The sequence below is a fragment of the Pomacea canaliculata genome, linkage group LG2, assembly GCF_003073045.1.
Source record: "Pomacea canaliculata isolate SZHN2017 linkage group LG2, ASM307304v1, whole genome shotgun sequence".
NCBI classification, from domain to species: Eukaryota; Metazoa; Mollusca; class Gastropoda; order Architaenioglossa; family Ampullariidae; genus Pomacea; species Pomacea canaliculata.
In genome coordinates, this window is record NC_037591.1 from 43,402,214 (window position 1) to 43,424,567 (window position 22,354).

At 48.4% G+C, this 22,354-nt stretch overlaps 1 protein-coding gene across 4 annotated transcripts in view; it reads left to right on the plus strand.

The window, feature by feature from the left end:
* LOC112557143 (sonic hedgehog protein A-like) overlaps positions 1-22,354 on the plus strand; it is a 103,770-nt gene that overhangs the window by 64,055 nt on the left and 17,361 nt on the right. For all 4 annotated transcript variants that reach the window (XM_025226798.1, XM_025226800.1, XM_025226799.1 and 1 more), the window contains one exon: positions 21,391-21,652. In XM_025226798.1, the coding sequence (XP_025082583.1) occupies positions 21,391-21,652 (262 nt within the window). The remainder of the gene's footprint in view (positions 1-21,390; positions 21,653-22,354) is intronic.

Below are 22,354 nucleotides of genomic sequence, written 5' to 3' on the forward strand. Positions count from 1 at the left end.
ACTCTTTTTTGAGCACGGTCTGTGTCTCGATAACAGAAAGGTTAGGTCATGCACCGAGTCATTAAACCAACAAGTGCACCTCGCTAGACCTTCACGTTTTTTTATGGCCAATGATTTGATATCTACCCGGGATGTGGCAATAGTCGCTGTCCTCAGCTCACCAACCTTGTGGCGATGACCAGCTGCCGATCAGACTGAGTGTCTGGGCCCGGCCATTGTCACTAATTTGCCACCTGGATTAGGGCCGTGAGTCGCCGTGGACATAAAGAGATGCTATCCCGACTCTGGCCCTCTATCGGGTAGGTACCCCGTAGTCGGCATCAGCCCACTGAGTAGAACTGCTAGGTGCCAGCGGATGTTGCTGTGTATCTGAGTGCACGTGAATCTTCGGTCTCAAACATCTGCCAGTGCTTGCTTATTTACTCATGTGTAAACCAGTTTTACCGACACCTACCTGCGCTGACATGTCTGTGTGTACTGTATACATACATCTGTATGTCTGTCTGACGTGGAGACACTAAACCTACTATAACATCAGACATCAGACATTAAAACAAGATACTAAACACGCTGGAGGTCGATAAAAACAATAACCGACGAAAGAAAGCATATCATTGATTATGGGAGTGTCTAGTGCTACCGGACTGCCGCCGGCCAGCCAGACAATGGTTTCTCTCTCTGTCTCTGCTATCACCCACGATGGACCGCGAGCTCGTGGATGATCAGAGCCGAAGACGATGGTTGTTCTAACGACGATGGTGATGCGATGAGGTGTCGTATTGTTTGTGGATGTATAAGGCTACCGGGGTACATCGCACGGACCAAAGGTCCAAACACTCGGAGCCGAGGTGGACTGAAATGGGAGTCTGCCCACAGGTCAAGGGAGGAAACTCTTTGACACTTTCATTTTGGGACAAAGGGCGCCGTCTGGCGGCCAGTGCACGAGGCTGGCTTCAAATGTGAGAGGTGGAGGAGGGGGATGAAAATGGATTTGGCAGTGTCAGCCCATACCCATAATACATTGCGGCTTGAACTCGCTGTTCTCTTGTCACGCGTGGGCTGGCTGCTGCGGATGATAGGTCTGTGACATGGCAATCTCTTACTTTCTGTCTGCAGCGCTCTTACCAAGTCTCCGAGTTCGATACCAGACGAACCGACCGACCTTCACACTTTCACCTCTGACCTCCACAATATCTCTCTGGACCCTGACATTAAAGAGACCGTCTCTGACTTGTTGTTGTGTCTCTCCACCCAACAGGTGGATTAGCTCGTGGACATTGCGATAAATCAGTTTGTCACTTCATGTATTTGTTTTCTCTGCCAGCAAATTGTATCAACGCTGTTTATTTAAAAACAATCAATTGCAGCTGTAATTAAGACCAGGCCGTATATTCCCACTTCCAAATGCACACAACCTCGGTGTTAGTCACCAGAGTCCGGAGGTTTGCTACAAAGTCCAGTCACTAGTCCTACAGGCAGCACCTTCAGCAGGACAAGATGCTACTTGCTGTCCGTCACGTGAATCCTTTGTTGTTTATAAATCATCTTCTGTGAATACTTTTGATGTAAGTGCATCTCATCCCTGTGAATACCTTCCTTCTATTGTTATAATACTTCTACTTCGTCTGCGACTACTTCTGCATGTCACTGAATTTTCTTGCTCACTTTTTTTTTTACTTCTTAATTTTTCAAAAATTTATATTTTGCTCATTAATTATCTCGTGTTTACAATCTGTTTACAACCTTTGTGTGCCGATGTTCTGACGCTCTTCGTCGTCCCGGCGTCTCACCCTCCACCACCAAGACGGCTACCCCGGGTGTGGGCCTGTCCTGCCAGTGCAGGGTAGATTTATGTCTGTCAGACGTGCAGCGTTGTAAACGCCGTTGAGTAGTTTTATTCTTCCTAAGTTATTGCATCTGTTGATTTGAGTGAGCGCCGCAAACACACGAGAAGGAGTGCTTCCATTAAGGTGGGAGACGATGACGTAAGTCGAGTGGTCAGCCGGAAACAGGACAAGAGTTACTCCGCGCCACTGCAGTTGTGTCCCTTTGACACCGGGCAGAGAGAGGGCGCTGGTCACTGTGTCCGACTGTCTGCAACATGTGCTGTGGTGCACCCACAATGCTGTGTTTTGTGTGTAGGTTGTGTGTAGGTGTGTTTATAGGTGTGTAGGTGTCTGTGTCTGTGTGCTGTAGTGCTGTAGTACTGTAGTAGGTGTGTTGTAGGTGTGTTGTAGGTGTGCTGTAGCCAGTATGTAACATGTAACATGTTCGCATGTAACAGAACGTAACCAGTTAAAGGCCAGCGGCAAAGTTCCAAGACTCGGGACAGGCCCGTTAACCGGCCGCCGCCGCTGTCTCATGGAAAACACTTTGGCGGATAATGTGCACCCGTAATGTGCACCCGCTATGGATTTTGTCTCGGATTTAGGGGTTACAGACAGCCACGAGGAAGAAGAAAATATTGTAAAAACAAATCGCCTTTGATCTTTAACCTCAGATAAAAAAAAAGTTCAAAAAGTACAGGCTTCAGACTTCTCTCCCCTGTGCTTCTCTTGTAGCCTCCCTTCTCTCTCTCTCTGACTTCTTAGGAAAAACATTTTCTTGTCTTCGTGCTCTCTCTCTCCCTTTCCCTCACTCTGTGTGTGAGTGGGTGAGGATGGCGAGGTTGTGTGTGAGACAGAGCATCAGTGTGTGGACTGTGCGTGGTTGCATTATTTCAATTGACGATAGTCGTGTACTTCCCTGTGTTGGTTGGTTGGTTGGTTGGTTGGTTGGTTGGTTGGTTGGTTGTTTGTTTGTTTGTTTGTTTGTTTGGTTGGTTGGTTGGTTGGTTGGTTGGTTGGTTGGTTGGTTGTTGGTTGGTTGGTTGGTTGGTTTAGTGCATGTTAGTTTGTTTGTCACTGCAGAATGAAAGTCAATGTGGATCATCATCTACCTAATAACCTGCTCAACATCACCCAAAGCTCTCGAGCTTGTGGATTAGTTTGGGACGGCGACAGTCTAAATGAGTTGGCAGTAATGGCAGTAGTTGCAGTAGTGGCAGTAGAGGCAGTAGAGGCAGTAATGGCAGTAGTGGCAGTAAAGGCAGTAAGGCAGTAATGGCAGTAGTCAGTAAAGGCAGTAGTGGCAGTAGAGGCAGTAGTGGCAGTAGTGGCAGTAGAGGCAGTAGTGGCAGTAAAGGCAGTAGAGGCAGTAATGGCAGTAGTGGCAGTAATGCCAGTCTCTAAACTCACTCCCAGTCTCTTGTTCATTTTGTCAGCTGACCTAACGGAACTCACGTCAGTTTGTAACGCCACTGTGTACGTCACTTCCTCCGCGCGTTGCCTTTATCGACCCGGTAACACCGCGGACTGATATTTATGTTACGTAACTTCCTGGTGTCGCTCTGCTCGTCACCTCTGTACGAAGTCAGTGGTCGTGACACTGTACGTCACCTAAGCAAACCAGTGGGTCACGTGACTCCTCTCAAGTCCCACAATGCTGTAGTCCAAGCTGTAAGGTTTGACATCGCGAGCTCTTGTCTTGGCAAATAATTATTTCTTCTATTTTTCTCTCTATTTCTTGTCAAGTGTCTGTCGCTTGGCGTTATGCTTCAAATAATGTTTCCGTACAGAACTTCATTTCTAGTGTGAAGCTGCGAGCTTTGCCAAGTAGCAATTCTGATTTAGTGTTTTAGTGTGTAAGTTTGGTTTTTCTGTAGTTTTTCCAGTATCTTTTCACTCGCCGCTACACTTTATTGCTGTTTATCTGTAGTTTGTCTACATCACTAGCCTGTGTGATATCTGTAAACACTAAAATGTGTTTATCTGTAGTTTGTCTATATCACTAGCCTGTGTGATATCTGTAAACACTAAAATGTGTTTATCTGTAGTTTATCTATGATATCACTAGCCTGTGTGAAATCTGTAAACACGAAAATGTGTTTATCTGTAGTTTGTCTATATCACTAGCCTGTGTGAAATCTGTAAACACTAAAATGTGTTTATCTGTAGTTTATCTATGATATCACTAGCCTGTGTGAAATCTGTAAACACTAAAATGTGTTTATCTGTAGTTTGTCTATATCACTAGCCTGTGTGATATCTGTAAACACTAAAATGTGTTCATCTGTAGTTTGTCTATGTCTCTATGATATCACTAGCCTGTGTGAAATCTGTAAACACTAAACTGTGTTTATCTGTAGTTTCAGCACCAGGATGCTGTCAGTGCCTACAATACACATTACTGCTTACAGTAAATATTTCCCTCCCATTGTCTGGACCTAAATAAGTTTGTCAGAGCACTACAACAATGACCATTCATTGTTCCTGCATCCTCCGCTCTTGGAGAAAAATACAGACAGTTTATGGAGGATGGGGGTGGCGGCCCGGGAGGAGAAGCCGCAGGGGGAGATCAATATGATGCACTGAGGAGAAAGGATGAGCAAATCTCGATGTGCTCGACCCTTTATGTCTCCCCCTGCTCCTCCATGCGGTAACGCCTGTCGACTGGACGCAGGGTACTTACTCTGTCCCTCCCAGTGTCTGCCCCTCCTCTGCTGACTGACTCACACACACGGGAGCAGGGGGAGTAATTACGCATGGCGGAGCAAGCAGACGACATCGATCAATCTGCAAAATGGCGACACTTGGAGCGCCACTTGTCTTTCTATAATTGGGTTTAATGTCGTCTGCTCGGACACCGATACATTGGCTCGGGGGCTGCTGGGTGGGTGGGTGTGGGGATGGGGGGTAAGATGGCGGCTCAGTGCACGGGGTGGGGGGGAGGGAGGAGCAGTCTGCCAGGGAGGGCATCGCGATGACGAGGGCGGACGGCATCACTTCAAGGGTACGTCCTTCATAACAGCGACTACAACTACAACTACAGTCCAGTGGGCGGCTGTCCGGCTCACACATACAGACACACATGCATATATTCACACACACATACACATACACCCGTATCTGATGGTCTCAGACCGTTGTCTAACAGAAGTGTTCAGTGCTCAGACTGTGGAGACTGTCAACTTTAAGAAGACAAAACACCGGACAGTGGAGGTGACGGGTGACAGATGACGAAACGGTTCAGTTGTTTCCGTGGCTGATGTGCGTGCTACTGACTGTGAGTTGTAAGAGAAAGCAGCTGAGAGGGGAAGATGCTGTGAACAAACACCAGCCTGTCTGACGCAATTTCCGGGGCACGTGACAATATGCAGTGCCGAGCAAAGAAAAGGTCCATCATCCCTCACTTAGGAGATGTGTCTGTTGATGTTGATTTGTAAAAGAAGCATGCCTGTATTATTTAATTGCAGCCTCTCCCCGCTCTTTGTTACAGTGAAAACACTGTCTTCATCCTTTATGTATGATTAGTCCGGTGGTGACGTCAGTGGTGGGTGTCGGACAACCGACAAGCGATGACACGGAGCTTGGGGTCAGAGGTCAGTCACCTCGCACACGCTCGGACAACACCTCGGGTCTCATTCAGCTGTCCACTGTCTCAGTCAAACTCAATAAATCGTCAGGTCACACACCAGTGAGGGTTGGCTGTCCTGGGTTCAGTTCTCGTCTCGGGCACCCTGTTCTTTCTGTTCATGTAACCTCTGTTTACAGGGCTGGTTGTTTTTCATGATACAGCCGTAGTTGCTAGGTCGGAGTAAAACACTAAGCACCACCACCATTGTCATCAGTTTACAAACCATACCTAGCGGTTTTCTTGATGTGTATTCTGCTGTGGAATTGTCAGTGGACAACGACTACAAAGCTGGTTGAAAGCTGGATTTCAACAGCGGCACTGAGGATGGAGAAGTCACAGCTGGATTCAAACAGCTGAACTCGTGTTAGGGAGTCAAATGGGATTTAGACAGCTGCACTCAGGGAAGTCAAGGAATGAATATGAAGTCACAGAAGTCGTGAAACTTAATGAATTATCATGTGCATGTCAATGTCGTACGGGTAGATAAGACTCCACGTGAGTAATTTCCAAACAGAACGGTTTTAAAACTGTTGTGCTGCTCAAATACCTCAGTAGTGTGTGAAAACACGACTTGTTTACTGTCGCTCTCCCAGTGCCCAGCGGTGTTTGGAGGACCGGGTACAATGGGCTCCTGGCCCACCCGACTTCACGTGCTCACAACGGGCGCTTGCGTCACCAAAGAGGGTTTCAGCCTAATATTCAAATTGTGCGAGTTGTGCAAACTTGGTTTCCCTGAAGGCCGAGGCATTGGCACGTCAGTGTGCATACATAATTCAGGCCGGAGCTATGGGCAGAGTGAGTAACGGGACAGAATGTCACAACCACACCTGGTCTGGAGCCCCCAGTCACGTGACATGGGATGTACGTACAGACGCACTGTTTGTTCATGTACTGCTATACTGCACTGTAAGGGATTAAAGGATCTTTTCAAACTCTGTCAACAAAAAATACTTGGAAGACAACACACCTGTGACATGACACAGCACATCACCCTCCGTCACACATTCCTCAAGCCTGACTGTCATCGTACAGAGGCTGCGGCAAGTGACAGTCAGTTGGACAGATGTGATCATTCCAGTAATACAAGTAACAGAAAACTAAAGTAGTCCAGTGTTTCAAGTGGCGCCATTGATGAGGGAAGTGTTGTGTCGACCTTAGTGAGGGTTCCTCCCTGTCCCCCCAGGTTAGTGCAAGAGACGTGGCTTTTCATTCGCTTCCTCCCCCTTGACCCTCAAAACTGTTCCACTCCCCTCCACGCACACCCTCCCGCCTTATATTTAAAGAAGTGGATTTCAATCTCTGGATTCGCAATCAATAGCTTTCAGCGATCTTTTTTCTCCTTTCATGCACGTGCAGTCTCCAAGTCGTGGGGCTGTTTGCTCGTCCGCAGTCGTCTTCATCCGCCAGACGCAATCACGTGACGAGAGCGCGTGCGGACCAACAGCCGTCCTACCCACACATCACGGCGCTGAGGATGCACTTGGATGCCTGCATGCATGCGTGTGTGTGTGTCCGTGTGTGTGTGTGTGTGTGTGTCCGTGTCTCCCCGGTAGATGGCCAGGATGACGTGTAGACAGGCAGCACTCCAAGACCGGTTGCGCCGCTTGTGTCTGGGTGTCCGCGGGGTGGACAGAACAAGGGGCAGCACTCTCGCACCCAGCACCCACCCCAGTGCGTCGCCTGGAGAACTGACAGTTGATGGCGGCTGCTGCGACTGCACGGGGTTAACTGCTGTCCTGTAGGGTCCCCCTCCCTCCCTTGACATCGTCTTCAACCTTTTGACGCTGGCTACGTGCGGACTTGACCCCGTGGCTGTCCACAGTTGATATTGCAAACACCACGCGCCGCTTGTGTACTGCAGCAACTGCCAGTCCGGACAACTAGGAAACCTTTCTTCTTTTCTTCCTGCTCCTGACAGAGCGACAGCAAGTGCACATCATTGTCAAGTGTGTGAGCTCAGTGGAGGACATTTGTGGACTGAGACTGGAACCTCCGGCACCGACTGCAGTCACGTGATGACAGTAGTTACACTAAAGAAGTCCTCTAAAAAACTTAAAACTGACATTCACCATGTATATTGTAAAAATGATGGCTACACTATACAATGCTAACTCTTCAGCACAACTTTAGCCTTATTGTAGCCTGAGCTGACTAGTCTTACAGCAAGATGGAGGTGACGTGGACATCACTGGTCTTCATTTTGTTTGTTTAGTCAGTTCACCGCGCACACCTTCCTTCACGAATAGCCTGGGTTTACATTTCTGTAAGTTCTCATCACGACCATGCTTTATTTGATCACGAGGACCACAACATTGTCTACTCACCACAAACACACCACCTCTTGACCTCAAGCAAAGGTCAAGGTCGCGAGTTGTTGCGGACGTTAACCTGGTCCTCGAGAGCTGGGCAAGAGGAGAGGTCGGCAATAAACAGGATTGTGGATGGGCGACCTGACCAGAGGATGTATCTAAACAACAAGAGACTGAAAGATGAAGGAGGCTTACAACCAGCTGACTCCTCTGTCTGACGAGCTCCACGTTCATCTTGAATCGCTGTTGTTGTTGTTGTTGTTGTTGTTGTTGTTGTTGTTGTTGTTGTTGTTGTTGTCTTGAAACTTTACGTCTTAAAGTTGTTTTTCCTCGATGAAAATAAGTCAATTTGTCACGTGACTTAGCTTTCTTCAAGCTGCTGCTAGAATAGAGGGAACACAAACAGTCAACCTTTCTTTCTCTCCTTGTTTCTCAAGTGCTTTTTTTTCATTTATTACACTCATGTGTGTGAGTGTATGTGCGTACGTGTGTGCGTACGTGTGTTCGTTGACTGGTTGGCCTGCTGACTGGCTGATGCTGTGTCTCGTCGTGTTGGTGAGTCAAGTTATGATATCAACCTCATATCGCCTCTGGTGTGAGATGAGACCACAGACGACGACGAGAGACAGTCGTTGTACACGTCACAGGGCGCAGTCATCATTCTAGAGCAAGACAGACTGTTTGTTTGTTTGTTTGTTTGTTTGTTTGTTTTTGTTTGTTTGTATATTGCCTATATTCATGACACATTGAAAACATGGAAACTCCCGTCTTCGCTGATTGTATTGAAGCGGAACTTTTTATAAAATTCTGTGAAGGTCTGGGTATCTATGTCTCCGTTATGAAATGTTCACCTCGCTGCACCGCTACATCACGTGACCTGCCAGTCGTCCCCAACTAGTGTCGAATTGTCGGTACATGTGACAGTTTGTGTGACATGGACCTGGCTGTCTCTGACATCAGACGATGTTTGGCCAGTAAATCACAGTCACGTGGTCGGTTCCTGCGCTTGAGCAATGCTCTTCACCTCCCTGACCTTTCGGTGAAGCTTTTCGCCCAAAAATAAAACTTGAAAAAAAAAGAAAACTGAAGGGTAACTGTAACCAGAGGCTGAGGTCCGACATCACGAGCTGCTTCTGTCGGGTGATTGTCATCTGTGCCGTCAGAACACAAGTTTCCCTCAATCCACCCGGCTTAACTGCTCGTAGTCGGGATTCCATCAGCAGCAGGGTGTGTCTAAAAATAGCTGCAGCCTGCGGTGTCACGAGGCGCACGTCACGACCACCGGGTGGCCTCGGCGGGTGTGTCGGCGTCACTTCTGTTAAGTGGGTGTTTGTTTGGAGACATTGTGACATTAACGGGTTTTTTCTTGGGGATGATTCCGCTTTTTATGGGATGTTAAGAGCGAAGGTAAATTTTGTTGGGTGGAAATGGGTGCAGCGAACCTCGGACCGCATCAATGAATGTTGTTGAGCTGAGGAAAACGGTTGTTGAGACTCTCATCTACTTTTCTCTCTAGAGAACAGCAGAGTGTGTTCACTCACAAACTCACAGCTTTTGATCAACTCAAATTAGTTGTCTGCAGTGTGAGGATGCTAACACCTGTCCACCCGGCAAGGCCCCTGAAGGCGGTACTGAGCGCTCTGCCGGACATGTGATCTCTAGAGCCTGGTAGGACAGGTGTGGCTGGTCAGCTGACCCATGAACTTGCGTTAGGGTCAGGTCAGCTCTTCTTGTTATCGCAAGGGGATGAAGATCAGTGGACCGTCGCGGGCCGTCAGAGGTGGTGTCGGCGCGTGACAAGGCATCGACTACTTGTGCTTACAAAATTCTTCGATCGCTGGAAGTTGTCAGCGCGACAACTGCTCCTTTAAGTGACCTTTTGAAGCTCAACTGTCCCTTTAACCTGGAAACCCGCTTTTCCACTTATTTATTTATGAACTTTTAAAATTTTTGTTAATTTCTTGGAAATGAGTTAGTGAAGTGATGAGGGCGCACACATGTGTTATCGATCATGGTCTCAGACAACATATTTATATATTATCTTTTTTTCAACATGGCGCCCGACAACAGGTTTCTGTCTCGCACCTCTCTCTACCAACCCAAGCTGTCTCCCTGTCTCCCTTCCCTCTATTTCTCTCTCGTTGTCGTCAGTCTCGCATTTTGTCGGACACATAACGGCCAGTCTTTAATGAAAACCACTGTATCTTCGTCTCGGCAGATGTACGGCGGTTACTTCGCATGGCCCACCCTGGGTGGAGGCGCAATCAGCATATTTCAATTGGTCGACACGTTTATTAGTTTGAGTATCGGCTTAACCTCTCGGGGTACGCGCCGCCTCTGAGCTTCGTACCTTGTCCTGACACCCGATCCCTCACATTGCTTCCGCGGGTGGCAAGAAGTTAAGGAACCGATGGGTGCAGAAAACAAAATGTTCTTCGATGTTTTCGTGTTTATATACGTGTTTATATATGTGTGTTTGTGTGTTCGTGTGTATGTGAGAGAGAGAGAGAGAGATGGAGTGAAGTAAACAGAGAGAAATTAGTTGTGGCAGATGCGAGATACGAACTCATGTCGCCAGTTTGTTACGTTGCAATGTCTTCTGTTTGCTGCGCAAACGTTTTGTCCGTTGACGGGTCTGGAATATTTGATATCAGTTGCTACAATCTCGATATTCTCTGAGGCCTGGAAGACTAGAGAAAAGGGAGATGAGGGCTGTCAAAATAACTTTCCCAACTTTCATTCCGTTTATGGTGTACTGCGCAGGGATTGGCTATTCAAACAGGTGCCGCTAGAGGGCGTGTCATGCCTGCCACAAGATGGCGTCTGTAAAAATTAAACATGGCGGAGTGCGGCGTGTCAGGTACAAGTTGTTTACTCGGCCACTTGGAGTCCCGGAGATGTACAAACTCAATGGCCAAGCCACAGTCTACCACAAGGGGAAAGGACAGCTCTTGGAATGAACACAAACACGAGATGTGGACGGCTGACCCGCCGCCTATTGCCGCAGCCCCTCGACAAAGCCTCCAGTGCTGACTCTCACCCTCCCTGCCGTCCCATCCCACGCTCCCTGCACCGCCTGACGTCGCGCCAACGCATGGCTACGCCTGTGACGGTCACCAAGTGCGAAAGAAAAAGGTATGAAAACAGTTTTAATCTGTTAACTGTCGGTGCTGGCCGCGCCTCCATCATCAGGAGGTGGTGTGGCGTAACCACGTGATGACGATGCAGCCAATGGCAGTGCTGTCTTGCCTTGCTGCTTTTCACAGAACAAGCTTTCAGGAAATTAAATGCCAGACCTGCACAGGATCGTGGACTGTTGTAGCAATAGCTTACCTGTCACAAACTACAGTATTTCCTTCATCTTACGACTGTAGCATCTCATCCTAAAGTGTATAGGTTAGGGGTCACGAATATCTACTGTCCTTCTCTCTCTTACATCTTGATGTAGACCTTTCCTGTAGTTCTCCTGTCACAGACCTCTCCTGTAGTTCTCCTGTCACAGACCTCTCCTGTAGTTCTCCTGTCACAGACCTCTCCTGTAGTTCTCCTGTCACAGACCTCTCCTGTAGTTCTCCTGCCACAGACCTCTCCTGTAGTTCTCCTGTCACAGACCTCTCCTGTAGTTCTCCTGTCACAGACCTCTCCTGTAGTTCTCCTGTCACAGACCTCTCCTGTAGTTCTCCTGCCACAGACCTCTCCTGTAGTTCTCCTGCCACAGACCTCTCCTGTAGTTCTCCTGTCACAGACCTCTCCTGTAGTTCTCCTGTCACAGACCTCTCCTCTCCTGTCACAGACCTCTCCTGTAGTTCTCCTGTCACAGTCCTCTCCTGTAGTTCTCCTGTCACTTCTCTCCTGTCACAGTTCTCCTGTCACAGTTCTCCTGTATCCTCTCCTGTAGTTCTCCTGTCACAGACCTCTCCTGTAGTTCTCCTGTCACAGACCTCTCCTGTAGTTCTCCTCTTACCACCCATGTTAGCATTGCTAGAGTCTAGCACTTGCCGCCACTAACTACTGTCACGATTACAGCTGTGTGGTCACGTGTTATGTCAGTACCTGTCGTGTGACAGTCCTCTTACCTGTGTTGACACGTTGCTGTATACAGGCCAGGTGTGCTGACCGTGTCTGGCCGCTGCCATACCTGACCTGCACTGAGGTCCTCGCCATGTATCGCGGAATCTCGCGGCTGTCCTGCTCTGCGCGATTACAGAGAGGAAAACAAACAATCGTGGCGTTCATGGCCGCCATAAAGCTTGCTGGCTAAAGCTCGTCTTAACTCCTCACGTCCACCTTGTCAAGGGCGGTCAACATGCAGGAGCAGGGGACATAAATCGGAGCGACTGGGAGACAAGGGAGTTGACTCAGTTGCTAGACTTCATCAGTACCCGCGTAATCCAGTCTTTATGTCGTCAGGACCAGGCGGGTAGGAGTCACAATGGAGAGAGGGGACAGCTGTTGGGAGATCGAAATGTGAAAAGACAAATTTGTTTTAATAAAGGTTTGATGACGACTCGGCGAGCACAGCCACCGTTTGTTCTGGCATTAGGTACCAGGAGCCACCCGTGTCGCTACAGGGGGAGAGATAGCCGGGTGTAAGCTCTCTGAACAACACGGGTGTCCCTGGCACCCACCCACTTCCTGCCACATTGGGTGTTGTACCCAGGATCAGAGAAACGAGCGCCAGTCACACTTCACCTCTTGTCCTCCCTGTCTTCCTCTTTCCTCCCTCGGACGTTCTCTCGTCTTTCATTCACAAATTGATTCATGATTCACTTTCACGCACACATAGATGCACTAGCGCGCGCACACACACACAGGCATACGTGTATTTGTGTGTCTGTGTGTGTGTGAACAGACGAGAATGTACATTTGAGCTACATGTTTATACAGTGCAGTGTAGTGCTGTGATTTTAGTGTTAGGAGACTGTAATAGCAGCTATCAGACTATCTATGAGACTATGTGTAACAGTAGCTATGAGACTATGTGTAATAGTAGCTATCAGACTATCTATGAGACTATCTGTAACAGTAGCTATCAGACTATGTGTAACAGTAGCTATCAGACTATCTATGAGACTATCTGTAACAGTAGCTATCAGACTATGTGTAACAGTAGCTATCAGACTATGTGTAACAGTAGCTATCAGACTATGTGTAATAGCAGCTATGAGCCTAGTGCTAGGAGGCTATCTGTAAGGCTAGTGCTGTGAGACTTGCGGCTAACAAAAGTCGAGTTGCCGAAGTAGAGTTGTCATTTTGTCTTGTGAACAGTGCCGCCGTCATTTCAACTATGTTTTGTTGTTTGTTTGTTTGTTTGTTTGTTTGTTTGTTTTGTTTGTTTGGGATTTTTTACACGGTTTCCTAGGAGAGGCGGCCAGGGACTGGGGAGGGAAGTGTTTCTCAGGGCTGAGGTCTAGGACAGCTCCTGTCGTCAACAGATAACACGGCGACTCATTTTGCGGATTCTCAAACAGTAGACAAGAGGAGGCCACTCTGTGGATGTTTGCATTGTATTAACGCTGCTTACTCACTTATCGCCCCATTAAGTGCCGCTCGTTGGGCCCTGAGAGGGGAAAGGGTCGACACCGGCACCGGTCTACCCGCTGCTACCCGCCTGAACGAGGACTGGGTACACTGGGCTAGTGCTGCTAGTCCTGTCGGCTAGTACGGGGCTAAGTCAGGAGAGGGTTGGCGTGTGGTCCACCCCTCTGGTACCCCTGCTACCCCTGTGTCATGTTTGTGGTCCACTCCTCTGTTACACCTGTGTCATGTTTGTCATGCAGCTTGTTATTCTGCTTTCGTCGTTTGCGTTGACAGGTCTGCCATCAAATTATCCGCTTCTCCAATCCTCTCGGACACCCTCGGCGCTCAAACCAAATGGTCAAACCAGAAATGGTGATGACTTGGTGGCGAGGTCAGTGAGTCTTAGCGATGGTCGTCGTCGTCATAGTCGTCGTCGTTCCCCTCCCCCACCATCACCACTCTTCCGTCTCGTCAGGCATCGTCTTTCTCTCGCAATACCGCGTGACGTGTATCCTGCAGTATCCTGTAACCCGTTGACCGGCGTCACGTGGTGTAATGACCAGCGACGTCATTTCTGACCGTTATTTCCCAGGTGATTGCAGCTAAACCTTTGAGCTCGACTTCATCAAAACGCGCTTTGGACGCCGACTGGCAGCGTGGAGACCAGTGGAGGTCAAAGTGCATGAGCAGGCTACTACGTCTGTTACACGCACGAGCAATGTTCACTCAGACGGTTTTCCCTGGTCACGTGTTTCTTCACCGCTCACCTTAAGCCGCTCTCACCCTGGGTACCTCCTCTGGGACCCATGAAGAGGTTTTTTAAAAATAAAAAAAGGTCAGGCGGGTCATCGGCAGGTTCGAGGTCATGAATGAAGTAATTAGACTAAGCGAACTGCTGACACACGTGGTTCCTGACACTTATGTCACGTGACAGTACCACGAGGTGATGACGTCACCGCACTGTCACTGCAGGAAAATGGCGGCCACACTCTGGCCCTCGTCTGACGAAAGGGACTTTCATTACGGAGTCTTGCTTTCATCTTTTAGTTTATTTGTCTCTTTCTCGTTGTTCAGCGTCTCGCCTCTTACATCAGAGCATCGAAATGCCGGATTCTGAGTGTTGAGATGTTAAAGTACTCACAGCTAGTCTGGCTTGACATACAGTACTCTCACAAAAACAAAAAAAAAAACGATGGTGAAGATGCAGGTGACAGTCTGTAGACGTAGGTGAAGATGCAGGTGACGTGGATGAAGATTTAGGGTGACGTAGCCGAGTGATGACAGCGAGTTGTCAGGTAAGCTGTGCCAACCCAGTTCCCAGCGTGCCACGCGGCCTGACATCAGTCGATGACCATAAAGACAACAGTAAAAACATTGAGAGGCTGCTCGTCGTTTTATGATCTACTTCTCGTGTGGTGGTGGGTGTGTGGCAGGTGCTCTAACACATCCCCCACCCCACTGATAACACCCCGCGCATGTACGACTACCCGGGTGTATAGGGGAAAGATGGGCGGGTAAATACACAGATAGGACTTGGTGTAAGCCAGAGCACTAGCAGCATGGCCAGGTAACTACAGGTAGACATAGCTGTGCAAGTCCACATTCTTTTCATGTGAACATCTTTTGCTGCGACTTTGTTGTGGCTGCATGCCGATGGTGATGATGGTGGTGATGATGATGTTTATGCTGAGACATTTTTGCGGCTTGGTCCTCTGCAGTTCTTTGTTTTCTTTTGGTTTTTATTTTCTCCCTTCCATCTTTTCTATTCCCTGCCTGATGAGACCCTGGAGACTACCTGCTTCCTTATCTCGAGTCTTATTCCACGTGTTTTGACATTTTTATGACGAGCAAAACAACAGGTAAAAACGTGTGCAGGTGTCACCGCGTGCACCAAGACGATCGGCAAGACTCAAGTGCCTCCGGGGTAGTTACCACACCCACTGAGATGAGCACTGCCACGGCTCGCCCACCATCTGTCTCGCGCCAGAAGGAGATATTAAAACTATAGTTACCTGGCAGCACATTCCTACCCCAACCTCACCTTGATTCGAGTCGGGGGAAATCTTAGCATCTCGAGGCAAGCGAAATATTGTTGCTATGCCAACGTATCGCCAACTCTCACGAGACGAGACTATCGCCAGCTCTCACGAGACTTGCGGCGGCACTCGGCTCACCTCGGACTGGCGTGACGTAGGCGCGTCTTGCAAGTGGTCCGACGTGCCAACTGGACTTGCACTTGTCCTCAACAAGGTAGCATCAGCGTGGTCTCGCTTCGCTGGGTTCGTCTTCGGGTTACTGTCCGGCCAGTCCAAGACTGGACACAGTTGAATGGCAAAAGGTGGGGGTGGGGTGGACTTTGTGACTGTCCCGGATGATTGTAACGAACATGTAACTGTGCTCCATACCATGACATGAGCAGCTATCCGTCACATGACATGGCCAGGTGCTCACATCGAATTGTAACCTCCTTAAAGCCAGGTTGAGTCAAAGGTTAGAGGTTAGTCTCGTCGGTATGTAAATACTCTGCTTGATTTTGTTTGATCTTGCCGACAGGGGAGAGGGGAGGAGAGCTTGGCTCAAGGGGCCTGTTGTCCTAGCCCGGCCCCCTGTCCCTCCATCATTCTGTCCGTCCTGTCGTCCTACGGGGCCGTTGGCTGGGTCTGCACGTGCCGCGTGTCATGGTGACGCCGACCTGTGATGAGCCACTAATTGCACTCGTCACGAGTAAGCTAAATGAGCCTAAAATAGCAGCAGTTTAGCTAATTGTCTGGCGTTAGCCAACAAGGACGCAGGCGACTGGCGGAGGTTGTCTCAAGGGGAGGGAGTCGGGGTGGGTGGGAGCGAGGTGTGGAGGTGTCGGACACCAGGGGCTGTGTTGACCAAGTGAGGGTAAATCCTTATCCGCGGGCTGCAGGTCATCAGGAGGGGTGAACATCTCCAAAGTTTAGATGATGTACCCGGACCGAGCGGAGACTGTGATACAACTGTGATACAAGTGTGATACAAGTGTGATACAACTGTGATACAACCGTGATACAGATGGTGGTTAGATTGTTGTTAGACAACATGGGGGGGGAGGCAGTCAGGTACCTAGGAGGCTGAGATGTGTGTGTGTGAGTGCGATAAGAAGTGTGTTTGTTGACAAAGTAGTGTGTCCTTTAGCTGAGTGTGTGTCACTGTGTGTGTGTGTGTGTCACTGTGTGTGACTGTGTGTGTGTGAGTGTCACTGTGTGTGTGAGACTGTGTGTGACTGTGTGTGTGTGAGTGTCACTGTGTGTGACTGTGTGTCACTGTGTGTGTGAGACTGTGTGTGTGACTGTGTGTGTGTGTCACTGTGTGTGGGACTGTGTGTGTGTGTCACTGTGTGTGTGTGTCACTGTGTGTGTGACTGTGTGTGTGTGACTGTGTGTGTGACTGTGTGTGTCACTGTGTGTGTGACTGTGTGTGTGACTGTGTGTGTGTGACTGTGAGTGACTCTGTGTGTGAGTGTGTGTGTGAGTGTCACTGTGTGTGTGTGTGACTGTGCGTGTGAACTGAGATGCCGTGCACGTTGTCAGCGCGTGAGAGGGAGGCGAGCTGGTGTTCACAGCACACGTTCATGAGCACGTGCTCAGACACATGAATGGAAAGGCGCAGTGAATGGGTGAGCGGGTGGTGGAGGCATTAGTCCCGTGCTTGCCGGGTGTGTCGTATGTTGGCCTGTGGAAGCTGTGGAGGCTACGGTAGCTATGGAAGCTGTGGAGGCTATGGAGGCTATGGAGGCTACGGTAGCTATGGAAGCTGTGGAGGCTATGGAGGCTGTTGAAAGCTACGGAAGCTGTGGAAGCTACTGAGGCTACGGTAGCTATGGGGGCTATGGAAGCTGTGGAGGCTATGGGGGCTACGGAGGCTAAGGTAGCTATGGAAGGTATGGGGGCTATGGAAGCTGTGGAGGCTATGGGGGCTATGGAAGCTACGGAAGCTGGTGTGTGTGGGCCTAGCCGCGCCGTGAAATCAAGTGGCTATATATAGCCGCGATCATAAATGTAGTCTGATATGAAATGGATTTTTCCGTCGCATTACCGCCTGATTAAAACCTTGCGCCGCTTATCGGAACTCGCAAAACTGCTGATGTTAGCGGCAAGCACTTCTCTACTTTTTTTTCTTCTTCTTTTAGAGGTAGGGGGGGTGGGGCTCCTTTCTCTCTCTCTCGCACTCTCTCTCAGCGATAGCGTCCCACGCACACCTTAATGGGGATTGTAGATCGCTTTGTGGCGGTTAGTCGGGGGCAATCAGCGGAAATGCACTGTGCACATGGGCGTTGTGCTCACCGTGGAGATGACTGCACCGCTTGTCGCTCCAATCACGTGACCTTTATTAGCCACTGCGGGTTTCGGCATGTCCGTCGCCATATCCGCCTTGGGTGGCCATTGTCGGGCGCCGGTGGCCGCCGGCCTCATCAAAGGCCAAATTATCGCCGGCTCCTAAATTAGCGCCCCCGCTGACGTCACCAGCCCAGAGAAACCGCCGAGAAAAGCCGGCTTCCGGTGCTTGCGGGCTCAACTGTAACCAAGCAGTGGGCGCCATACAGGCTTATCCTCATGTCGGGATGTTGAGAGGGACGAAGCCACTCTTCCTCAATTACTGGGAGATGCGAAAGCTTCCGTTAAGTAAATCGGATGCTTAGGCTATTTTTAACCACAGGGGCAATAACTGAAAGTGTCGCACATTGTGAGGCCAAGCAGCGTGAAGAAAGATGCAATCGATGATTTCCCTTTTTTTTTCAAAGATCAAGTAATGTTATAAATGTTCAGAAAACATCGTGTTGCAAGGCGCGGGTCTCATCGGGCAGCTGACCTCCCCCACCACCCCCGCCGCCATCGTCCGTGCACTGGGAGAAAATGGTGGAGTAGTCCAGACTGAGTGTAGCTTACAGACCGACATGAGTGAACATGGAGTTAAAGATGCTGCTGTCTGAATAGTTCATAAAGCTTTCAGCTAATCAACCCTTACCCGATCAGTTAGCCATGTTCAGAGACTTGCGTGACATGTCCGCTCCAATTTTATGAATGACCATCTTTCAGTGAATGAAGGCCACGCACTTTCACATAATTTGCTCTCGGGTTGGCCTTTAAGGGTCAGCACCCTCGGCTTGAAACGAGGTCGGTAAAATAACGGCGCTTTAAAAGTAAAAATAACTTTATAAAACAGAATAATTTTTAAAAAGAAAAAGAGAGACTTTTCAAGGAGAATCTGAAACAGGGAATCATATTGAACTGTTTTGAATCCGCATCTGTCTCTTCACATCTCTCCGAGCCTATCGTTGTTAGACGAGACTTGCGATGCTAATATTTCTGTCATCGTTGTGATTAGTCATAAGGCCATCCAGCAGTCTACCTGCTGCAGGAGCTAAGCCGCTGTGGCCGGCCACCAAGCCACTCCATCATCAAACTGCATTAGACATCACCTGTGGGTATATATGTGTTTGTTCGTTGCCTTGGTGACCAAACGTCTTGAGCGCGCGATGTGTGGGGCTAGCGTAGGGCGAGCCTGGGTTGCCATAACTCTCGCACTTTCTCGCGGCAGTCACGTGGCGCCGGGCTCGCCTGGCAGGCTGGAGAGGCAGGAATGCCGTGACAACCATGTTGATGTCTAGCGCCAAGCCTCCAGCTCCACCGTTTGTGCAATCCATCATCTGCCGGCCTGTAGTCGTCATTTCTCGCTCTTTCTATCATCTCTTTTCTCTCACTCTCCATATTTTGTCTTTTCTCTCTCATTTTCTTCTCTTTATCTCGCTCCAGCCTCCATCCCCTCATCCTCTCTCTTACACACTCCCGCCTCCTCTCTTCATCCTCTCTCTCTCTCTGTGCTTGTTATGTGTGAGTGCCTAAGTGTAAACCTGTGTGTGTCTGTGTAAATATGTATGATTATGTTTGAAAGTCGTTGAGTGTGTTTGCTTATTTATTTAATGTGATTGCTTGTGTGTGTGTGTTGGTAGAGGAGGAGGATGATAAGAGAGGATAAAACACGGCGCTTAGTGAGGATGTGCTTAAACACCTTACAGCAAGTGACAATTTACATACTATAGTGTTGTAATATCTACAGTCAGTTGTTGTTTACATACTATCGTGACTTACAGTAAACTACTGTTTACATACTCTAGTGTTGTAATATCTACAGTCAGTTGTTGTTTACATACCATCATGACTTACAGTAAACTACTGTTTACATACTATCATAAGTTACAGTAAGCTACTGTTGACATACTATCATAAGTTACAGTAAGCTACTGTTTACATACTATCATAAGTTACAGTAAACTACTGTTTACATACTATCATAAGTTACAGTAAACTACTGTTGACATACTATCATAAGTTACAGTAAGCTACTGTTGACATACTATCATAAGTTACAGTAAGCTACTGTTGACATACTATCATAAGTTACAGTAAACTACTGTTTACATACTATCATAAGTTACAGTAAGCTACTGTTGACATACTATCATAAGTTACAGTAAGCTACTGTTGACATACTATCATAAGTTACAGTAAACTACTGTTTACATACTATCATAAGTTACAGTAAGCTACTGTTGACATACTATCATAAGTTACAGTAAACTACTGTTTACATACTATCATGACTTACAGTAAACTACTGTTTACATACTATCATGACTTACAGTAAACTACTGTTTACATACTATCATGACTTACAGTAAACTACTGTTTACATACTATCATGACTTACAGTAAACTACTGTTTACATACCTCACTTTCAGCCACTGTTTGACCCATTCGTACTTTTCACTCCTTGCTGACTTTTACACTTTGACCCGCTGACCTGTAGTTGAGGTGGACAGGTATTTGTGGATGAGACACAATTTGTGGTTTGTAAGTGTGATGACCGTCGCCTAGTCTGTGGTCTTCTGTTGCCTGTATGACATCCTAGCAGCCTCCAGACACTTGTCCTCCAAGGCTCGAGCTCGTCTCGGTGTCGGCGAGCACAGTCCGCGGTTCCCATCCGTGAGGTGGAATCGATTCTGTGAGGGACTTGTACAGACTGCACTGTGTAACCCGGATGTCGGGGGCACCAGACCATGTCCAGTCTCGCCATTGCCGCCCTGCTGCTGTCGCGATGCTGGTGTGGATGTCATGGAAACGCCATGTTGGCGAGGCTGGCTCCCGAGTATTCAAGCTACTTACCTCCTCCAGCTGAACTCCCTTTCTGTCCATCTCTGCTTTGCCGCTGCCCATGACTAGGACTTTACTGTTATCAGAGCTGTCTGTCTGTCTGTTCCTCTGGATGTCTGTCCCTCTATCTGTCAATCCCTCTACTCCTTTGCAAAGCAAACCTTTCACCGATAGAACTGGAAGTGGTGGTCGTGGAGGCGTTCACGCATGATGCTGTCCAAGATGTTTAAGGTGACACCGTGGACGTGTGCCTACTGGAGTGCGACAGTGAGCTCCCATTGGTTATCTTACATCACTGCACTCGTTAACCTGACATCACTGCACTCGTTAGGCTTTCCTCAATGCTGAAGTTTGGCATCACATGCCCTAACCCCTGTGTCAAGGCTTGCATGAAAGACATTAAGCAGACTTGAATTCATGCTGATGTTAATGAAGAGCATTGAGGATTGCGGTATCTCAAAGTCAGATACTATTTCATGCCATCGTCATCGTCATCGTCATCGTCTTCTTCGTCATTTTTACGTTTCGTTGCGCTGCGATCAAATCTTGTCCTCAATGTTTAAGTAAAAGACTTCTTAATGTCTCTTCCTCACGTCTTCCTTCGTCCTGTACAGTCCCCTCGTCATCGTGTACTATGAGGATGTCAGGCGCTGTTCTTCGCTTCTCTCTTTCTCTGCTTTTTATGTGATCATCCCTGTCCAAGAGCAACATTTTCTCTTTTGGGGCAACAAGAAGTGTTTTTACTAGAGTTCTAAACAAGTGTTTATCATCGGCCCCCAATATTTGTCTGTCTGTCTGTCTGTCTGTCTGTCTGTCTGTCTGTCTGTCTGTCTGTCTGTCTGTCTGTCTGTCTGTCTGTCTGTCTGTCTGTCTGTCTGTGTTGCTGATCACTCACTAACCATCTGTCTGTCTGTCTGTCTGTGTGCAGCGGTGCAAGGACAAGCTGAACACGCTGGCCATCTCGGTGATGAACCAGTGGCCGGGGGTGAAGCTGCGCGTGACGGAGGCGTGGGACGAGGACCACCTGCACGCGGAGAACTCGCTGCACTACGAGGGCCGCGCGGTGGACATCACGACGTCAGACCGCGACAAGGCCAAGTACGGCATGCTGGCGCGCCTCGCTGTGGAGGCCGGCTTTGATTGGGTGTACTACGAGTCACGTGGCCACATCCACTGCTCCGTCAAGTCGGGTAAGTAGCAGACTGACGTATTTGATGACGTATTACTAAGGATGATGATGACGATGAGGAGGAGGAGAAAAAAAGACAAAGGTCTGCCTCGAACAGGTCATCACTCTACCCCTCTCCTTCCTACTTTCTTCCCTCGTGATATGAAATCAGCGGTGGGAGGACCACGTGGTTTATCTGTGACATAAACCATCTATATTAGTGACTGACAAACGTATGGGCGGTGTCGTCGCTGTGACTAACACTGTTGTCTGTCTCGTGGTGTACAAGCACCTACAGAGGGTGGCTACACGGTGACTCGGTCTGTCAGCCACTCTCTTGCCGCCATACTTCAGTCACACCCTGCTCACTGCTTGTTCCCTACAAAAATATTCATTAGTTAGGAGGATAGTTCCACAAATACATTCATTAGGAGGATAGTTCCACAAATACATTCATTAGGAGGATAGTTCCACAAATATATTCATTAGGAGGATAATTCCACAAATACATTCATTAGGAGGATAGTTCCACAAATACATTCATTAGGAGGATAGTTCCACAAATACATTCATTAGGAGGATAGTTCCACAAATACATTCATTAGGAGGATAGTTCCACAAATACATTCATTAGGTGGATAGTTCCACAAATACATTCATTAGGAGGATAGTTCCACAAATACATTCATTAGGTGGATAGTTCCACAAATACATTCATTAGGTG